The sequence below is a fragment of the Bison bison genome, unplaced genomic scaffold (genome assembly GCF_000754665.1).
Source record: "Bison bison bison isolate TAMUID 2011002044 unplaced genomic scaffold, Bison_UMD1.0 scf7180017864112, whole genome shotgun sequence".
NCBI lineage: Eukaryota > Metazoa > Chordata > Mammalia > Artiodactyla > Bovidae > Bison > Bison bison.
The window spans coordinates 269,934-278,115 of NW_011494684.1; the positions used below are offsets into that span (position 1 = coordinate 269,934).

The following is an 8,182-nucleotide window of genomic DNA, read 5'->3' on the forward strand; positions in this document are numbered from 1 at the left end:
GGGCGGGATGGGTGGGGTCAGAGGCTCAAAATGACCTCTGTGAATTTTTGTCTGTTTGCGTTCCATCTGTTCTGTTCCCCACAGGGAGTCGTGGAAGGGAGAAGGGTGAATTCACCAATTTACAGGGTGTGTCCGCAGCCAGCAGCGGCCGCATAGTCGTAGCAGACAGCAACAACCAATGTATCCAGGTAAGCTCTCCCCTAACAGCAAATAGAGGTTCTCAGGCTATAGCCTACTCAGAAACAGAGTATCTCTGGAAGGAAAGGTGAAACCCTGCAGAGAGTACCTTTTCTTAAAGAACAATGAATCATGGCACCACCCCTCACCCAGTCACTTGCCACCCCAACCTCACTGGCCACAACAGTAACCAGCAGCTTCACAGTTGGGCACCAGGGTTTACTGAGCTAGCAGCCTCTACCTCCCAGGCTGTGGTCAGGCCGGACCGGCTCCTGGACCCCGAAGATCTGGCTCATTCTTCCTTTCCCTCTGCCTCCACCTGAGGCTCCACTGGCTGGCATACATCTGCCCTTTTCACCACCGTGTGGTCAGGGTGCAGGCTCCGCCCTCCCCTACTATCTTCCAACGTGCCTGTGTATCATCTGTGCTAGTCTCTGCAAATGTCCAGTTGACTAGACGGCCAAACAAGGGTAACTTGTGAAAGCGGTGCCTTCCAGTGGCTAGAACGTAATGCATTTCATAGGCGGTCCTGCCCCTGGCCCTCCTAGTGCCTCGTGCACCTGAGTGGAGCATCCACCACTCAAGAGGATGTGGTCTCTGCTGCACTCTGGGCTCCAGAAAGCTAGAAAATGTGGTTTTCTCTCTCTGATCCTTATAGTGAGCCTAGGAGTGGGCAGAGCCTATGACAATCACCAGGGTGCTAGACGCAGCAGTGCAGTTCAAAGCTCAAGGTCTGAAACCAGACACCTGGACTTGAATCCTAGTTCTGCCACTTACTGACAAGTCATGTGACCCCTCTGATCTTTGATTAACTCATGTGTAAAATTAGGAAAAGAGTACCTCAGAGAGCTGTCTGACATAATGTACTGTGCTTGACACTGAGTGAACCTTCTAACGTTAGCTGTTGTTGACAATATCATTGTCCAGGTGGGGGCTGTAAACAAAAGCCAGGAGGTGGGAAGGTGCTGGAGAGGGCTGTTCAGGGAGCTGGAGAAAGGGGCTGGAGGGAGACTATATTAGGAGTGAAATATCTGAGGTCACGCTGTAAATGGTTTGGGAGCAGAAGCTATGGGATTTTGATTTTGATAACTGCACAGGATTGCTTCTACCTACTATAAACTTTCAGTTCTAGAAAACGTTTTGTCAAACAGCAAAACTTGTCCTTGAGCCTTACTTCACGGTGTACGTTTAAACTTCTTCCCGACCCTCTGCCTGAGTACCCCTGTCACAGATATGGCTCTCGCAAAGGTCTGTTACCTTAGGCTCAGCTCCACCTGGCCCTTGCTTTCCTCCTAGCAGACTAAAGGAGCCAGGGGCTCTCGAATGAGTGTATTCCCCAGCCTGTTTAGCCTGCCTTTATTCTCACCCTATTGCTAAGCTTAGAGGAAAGGAGAGGCTCAGGTCAGCACAGGGAGGCATTTGGGTCCATCCTGCATAGCATGGAGTGGAGCAAGGTGGATGGGTAGGGCTGGTGATGAGGCCTGCTGTCGTACCCTTCACCTTCCAACTTGGTTCCTCCTCTGTATGCCAAGGGTGCTTTTTGGCACAAAAGTTGAGGTTGGGGAAACTTCTTCTGGGGTGGACACACATGTCACTTTGTCTCCCCAACAAGGGATTGTGCTTGTCTGTTGTTGCCAGGTGGGAACTTAAGAGGGAGGGCCTAGTGCAGCCCCCTCCTCACTCCAAATACTTCCTTCCCCTGCAGCAATCTTCCTGGCCCCTGCCCCCACCCATACAGACACCTCATAGCTGCTAGGAGCCTGGCTTTGAGTTCTAAAGCTGGGTTTCTGCTGCTTTCACTCTGGGGTCCTCAGGTCTGGTATGGGCCAGGCTTCCAGATGGACTGTGACTCCCTCCTTGGTCCATGAGGATTGGAGTCCTCATGAACTTTTCCTCCTTTGGAGCTGGCTATGGTGACGGCCAAGACAAATCTCCTTGTGTTGAATCCGCATCAGCTGACAGGAGAGAAAAAACATTTTGTGATTTTTGAATGAAGGGTTTGATTTGGCTATATTACATCCTTGTGTAATTAATTGTCTGAGTCCAGAAATTTTATCAGCTCTTTTGTGAGAGCATCCTCATTTCTTTCAGGCAGAATATTAATCACATTGTCCTCTGAGCTCCCTCAGCCTTTGGCCCTGGCCCTTTTCATTCTTTACTAGAATCACTGGTTTGCTTGTTTTATTTAGCCTCTCGCCCAAGTAGACTCAGGTCCTAAAGTTGCTTACTGTTACTGTGGCATGAGAGAGATGTTAAGGGTCAAATTAGGGCACTGGTAGATTCTAGAGATAAGTAAGCAAATATGACAGGTTTTGATGAGCCATCAGATATCAAAGGAGAGGGAGGGATCAAGAATTGCAGCGCTTGGTGCTCTGGGTAGGTAGTGTTGCCTTTTAGGAACGGGCCTGGGAATAAGTTGATGAATTCACACGTTCATGTGTGGTGAGTTTGAGATAACTGTGCAGTACCCGAGGAGAGGTGTCCTCCCCGTTCTGGTCTGGGAGTGAGCTGATGGATTCATCCGTTTGTTGAATGTCTGCTGTGCGCCAGTTGCTACACCAGTGCTGCAGTGCAGCAGCACACAAAACAGACACAGTCCGTGCCCCACCTAGGGCTTACATCCTTAGAAGGGAACAAGGCTACTTAGCAGTTATTTAGTTACAGAAGTGACAGTTCTTATAAAAAGAGCTAAAATGTGTATTATGGAGACCTAACTTTATATGTTGATTCAGGTAGTAGAATTGACCATTAAAAGCTTCTCTGCAGAAGTGACCTGGGAATTCTGAGAACTGGAAGATGAATTGGAGTTGGCCAGTTGTAAGGGGTGGGATAGGATAGGATGAGAAGAGTAAGACCCCCGTAAAGCCTCAGTGTTGAGATAGAAACGAAGCTGCTTGGAGTGAAGGACGCAGATGTGTTGCTTCACTGCCGATCTGGTTGCACCTTTTCGTCTCTCTCAGCCCGTACTGCCTATCTTCTTGTGCTGGCAAGTGCTGTCTAAGCACGGGACCAGGGCAGAACCCAGAGGCTGTTCTGGTCAGACAGGGAGGGCATGATGCAAGGTCCATCTCAGGAAGAAGTGATGTCCATAGGTGGGACCAATTCAAGCATCCCAGCAGGCCTGAAAAATGGGGATGTCGCAGGCGTGGGGACCTCAGTCCACTAAAGAGGGAAGAAGTCTGGATCAAGAACAAGACCAAGGTCTATAACTTGAGTCCTGCAAGGCTGCTCTTGGTTTTGATTTACCTTGTGTCCCTAGAGTTATAACAAAGACTTAGGCAGAGAGAGAGATGTTTTGGCTGTGAGGAATAAGCAGGAAGGCTTAGCTATAGAGAAGAAGAGCATTAAAGTAGTGTTTTAAGGATGGGGAGACCTGACCATGTTGCTAAGGTGGGGGAGGTAGAAGCAGGGGTGAGAGGTTGAAAGGTTTATTCTGTCCAGATTACTTTATCAGCCTCATAACCTGGAGGGTCCTTTCCCCTGACCCTCACCTAACCCTTTCTTGTCTGCTACCAAGTCCTGGTGAGTCTTCCTCCTTATGTCTCTTAAGTCCATCTACTTCCCTCCAGCAAGTGCCCTGGTCCAAGCCAGCATTAGTTCTCCCCTGGATCACTGCAGCACCTGACTAGTCAGCAGTTTCCAGTCTTGACTTCTCCCTGCAGCCAGAGTGCTCTTTTTACTCCTTTTCAAAAAAATTTGGCCATACCATGTGGCGTGCAAGATCTTCGTTCTCCAGTCAGGGATCAAACTCTCACCCGCTGCAGTGGAAGCGCAGCACCTTAACCCCTGGAGTGTCAGGGAAATCCCTAGTGTGCTCTGTCGTAAAAAGCTCCCATGGGCTTTTTCCAGCACCACTAAGCAATTCTTCAATTCTCAGTGGACACTGACCAGCGATCCTATGAATTTGCCTCAATTCTGATACTACCTGGAGGTGGCATCACACCCACAGGTTAAAGGCTCAGCCCCGTAAGATGGCCCTCTTCAAAGGCTAATCGACAGTTCAGGTTGTCGCCTGTACTCTGACCCACCAGCTGTAAATTGGAAGTTCCTACATCCCACTCCTTGGGTTCAAATAATTAGCTACAGCAGCTCACAGAATTCAGAGAAACATTTAATTATGTTTATCATATCCTTTATTAGTATAAAGGGTATTATAAAAGATACAGGTGAACAGCCAGAAAAGAGGTACATAGGGTGAGGTCTCCTAGTGTAGGAGCTTTGGTCCCTTTGGAACTGGGGAACACACCTTCCTGGCACCAACCCGGAAGCTCATCGAATCTTGTTGTTCAAGAGGATTCATAGAGCTTAATGTGTGCTCCCCACCCCTTCTCCTTCTCGGAGGTTGGTGGGCAGAGCTGAAAGTTCTGACCCTTTAATCAGATGGTCTTTCTGGTGACCAGCCTCATCCTGAAGCTATCCAGGGGTCCCACTCTAAGTCCCTCATTAGCATAAACCCACAAGGGGCTCCTTGTGAATGACAAAAGACACTGCTACTGATTAGGAAATTCTTTCAGGGTTTGAAGAGCTCCGTGCCAGGCACTGGGGACAAAGACCAAATATATTTCATATTATAGCACAGAGTCAGATCTTATCTTGTCATTCTCCTGCCCAGAGCTTTTCAGTGACTCCTCATCATATCCAGAATAAAGCCTTCTTCTGTTGTTTACGGAAATGCCCATTGCAGTCCAACCGCACTGGACAAGTAGTGCCCATGCTGGGCTCAAGTAGTGTACATATTGGACTCTGTGCCTTTTGCATATTGTTGACTCTTTTAAACACCTTCCTCCTCTCTCTCTACTCGCCAGCTCTGGCTCATCTCTTGGCGTCCTTATGAGGATGTTAACTCAGACTTCCCCTGCTCTTGGAGCCTTTCCTGACCACCCCTCACCCCTTTCACATCCTCACGATCCCAGCCACGCCTCTGCTGCATGTCCCCTAAGGTCTGCCATGTCTGATTCTGCCCTGTGCCCCAAGCAGGGTGTCAGGAAGTGCTGGTTGAGTGATGAATGAATGGGGCGGGGTCTCCTCCCTCAGGATCCCGCTCCGCTCCCTCTGTGCCCACAGTCTCTCCCCTCCTGCCCTCTCCCTCCCTCGGTCCTCTGCTCCAGGTTTTCTCCAATGAAGGCCAGTTCAAGTTCCGCTTCGGGGTCCGAGGGCGCTCGCCTGGGCAGCTGCAGCGCCCCACGGGTGTGGCCGTGGACACCAATGGAGACATTATCGTGGCAGACTATGACAACCGTTGGGTCAGCATCTTCTCCCCTGAGGGCAAGTTCAAGGTGAGAGGCCTGCTGTCACTCTACCCTGCAGCCTTGGTGGCCAGCCGCGGTGACCGTTCTAGTGCCTCCTGGTGGTCAGGGCCTGGACTGCCCGATCCATCCTCAGCCTAAGGTTCTGTTTTGGCGCCAGGTTGGGACTGCTCACCCCACCAGGCAGCCCCTAACGGGTAACCCCTTCCTGCAGACCAAGATAGGAGCTGGCCGCCTCATGGGCCCCAAGGGAGTGGCTGTAGACCGGAATGGACATATCATTGTGGTCGACAACAAGTCCTGCTGCGTCTTCACCTTCCAGCCCAATGGCAAGCTGGTGGGCCGTTTTGGGGGCCGTGGGGCCACTGACCGCCACTTTGCAGGTATTGGAGGAGGATTTAGAGACCTAGTTCCTGAAACCCCAGCCCCAGAGAACTCCCTTACATGCCCCAGTTCTAAAGACCCCTTCACCTATATTTTGGCCCTAGGAGACCCCGTTCCTACTGTACCCTAGCACCATCATCCCAGAGACCCCACCATCTCCTCACAGCCCAGCTTTGTCATCACAGAGGTTCTTCCCCGCTCCGCTCAGTCTCCCAGCTTACTGCCAAAGAGCCCACTTTTTATTTTCAGGGCCCCATTTTGTGGCTGTGAACAACAAGAATGAGATTGTAGTGACGGATTTCCATAACCATTCAGTGAAGGTCAGTGCCCTCCCTCCCTCCATGGCCACTGTCCCAGCATCCTTTCCTCCTCCACAAGACCCCTCTCTCCATCACCTCCCTGCTTTCTCCCCCAAGATCATTCCTTTGCTCAATAAACATTTGTGATGTGGCTGCATTGTCCCAGGAACTGTGCTCAAAGCTGGGAATAATCACTATGTTAAAGCAAATATGTTCCCTGTCTTCTTGATTTTGGTCTAGTGGGGTTGAGAAAAAGGTGCCAGGATATTGTAATATGATGTGGCAGATTCTGTGTTGCAGGAGTGCAGGTAAACTTGTGAGGGTGTAGCAGGAGCCCTTGATTTAGGTGAGACCGAGAATGACCTGAAGCACAACTGGGAATTAACCAGAAGACAGGGGGACAGGAGAAGCCAAGCAGGCAGAAACTCTTCCCGTGTAGTTCAGGTAGTTCAATGGTTTGAAGAAACAAGGCTTGCTCACTCCCTGAAGGGGCTTGCTCTCTTCCTAAGAGTTATGAGGAGTCACGGAAGGATTGCAGGCAGGAACGTGATGCAGTCTTATGTGTCTTAGAGCGCTCTGGCTGGGGTGAGACTAGAGGCAGAAAGATTAGTCTTCTGCAGTAATCCAGCTGAGCACCATTGCAGTGGCGGTGTATGCACAAGGTACAAATTTGACACAGACTCAGTGGCTTATGGTAGTAACGAGAGGTCAAGCAGAGGAGAAGGTGGGGTTTAGAGTGACTTGTGGCCACGAGGGTGTTGCCAGTCACTGGGAAGTAGAATGAACTGCCTTCCTGGGGAAGATGAGCTGCCCAAGGGACATCAGCAGGGGTGTCCAGTAGGCAGTGGGATGCATGGACGTGAAGCCCAGGGAGAAGAAACTGGTTTACAGCTGCAGATGCAGGGGTCCTCCGCCCTGGGGCTTCACCCCATCCTCCTCCAAGGCCCTGCCTTCTGCCCGAGGCCGGGTCCCCAGCCCCCAGACCTTTTCTCTGCCAGGTGTACAGTGCCGATGGGGAGTTCCTCTTCAAGTTTGGCTCCCATGGCGAGGGCAACGGGCAGTTCAACGCTCCCACGGGGGTAGCCGTGGACTCCAATGGGAATATCATTGTGGCCGACTGGGGCAACAGCCGCATCCAGGTGAGGAAGGCCCAGGGGTGGCATGAGGCTGAGGTTTCCCGCTGGGCCCCATGCACCCCCCTCCCCAAATGCCGCTCATCTGCCTGATCTCACCTCTCCCTCTCCCTCTGATCTCCACTCCCTTCCCAGGTATTCGACAGCTCTGGCTCCTTCCTGTCCTATATCAACACATCTGCAGAGCCACTCTATGGCCCCCAGGGCCTGGCACTGACCTCGGATGGCCATGTGGTGGTGGCCGACGCCGGCAACCACTGCTTTAAGGCCTATCGCTACCTCCAGTAGCTGCACAGGGGGCCTGCCTGGCTCATGGAGGGACGGACATAGGGGTGATTGGACAAGATGGTCTGGCCGGGAGATGGGCCAGACCTGGCAGCACTGAATGTGGGCTGCGGGCGTGGGTGTGCCCGGTGCCCTCCCTCTCCCCCTTCCCAACCCCCCACGGTTGCACTTTATTTATTCGGTTCTTGCTTTGGTGACTGGGTGGGCCTGGACCATGGTCCCAAGGATGTGTGCAGAGCTTCACCCTCCCCTCCCCACCTTACACACCTCCCCGTCTCCTCAGTCTGCTCCCCACCCCCCAGCCTGGGGCCAGAACAGCCTCTTACTCCAGGGCGAAAGTCCCTCTGGTTGTCTCCCTACCACCCTATACACACTGACAGAGGCAGCAATACCCCACCCCCCATATTAAATAAATGTGTTCACCACCATGGTTTTGTTGCTTTCTTGTGGGATGGGGCTTGGAAGGGGAGATGAGGGTACAACCAGCTCTTGATGAAAAGAGGGGCAAGCAGCTGGGTTAGGAGACCCAGAGTCCAAATGTGCCCTGATGTTTTGAAGCTTCAGGAGAAGAGAGTAGAGCCCCTAGAACTAAGCCACCTCTAAATGCCTGTCCCTAGGCCCACGTCTCCTGCAGAAATAGGAAGGTCTTTGGTTCTCT

The 8,182-nt window shown here is 51.7% G+C and overlaps 1 protein-coding gene across 1 annotated transcript in view; it reads left to right on the top strand.

The window, feature by feature from the left end:
- The window catches only part of TRIM3 (tripartite motif containing 3), an 18,253-nt gene extending 10,302 nt beyond the window's left edge, over positions 1 to 7,951 (top strand). The window contains exons 6-11 of the mRNA XM_010839137.1: positions 1 to 188; positions 5,286 to 5,453; positions 5,638 to 5,806; positions 6,057 to 6,127; positions 7,105 to 7,245; positions 7,375 to 7,951. The exon at positions 1 to 188 is cut by the window's left edge and continues 17 nt beyond it. Coding sequence (XP_010837439.1) covers positions 1 to 188; positions 5,286 to 5,453; positions 5,638 to 5,806; positions 6,057 to 6,127; positions 7,105 to 7,245; positions 7,375 to 7,527 — 890 coding nt within the window. The 3' untranslated portion in view covers positions 7,528 to 7,951. The remainder of the gene's footprint in view (positions 189 to 5,285; positions 5,454 to 5,637; positions 5,807 to 6,056; positions 6,128 to 7,104; positions 7,246 to 7,374) is intronic.
- The last annotated feature ends 231 nt before the right edge of the window (positions 7,952 to 8,182 follow it).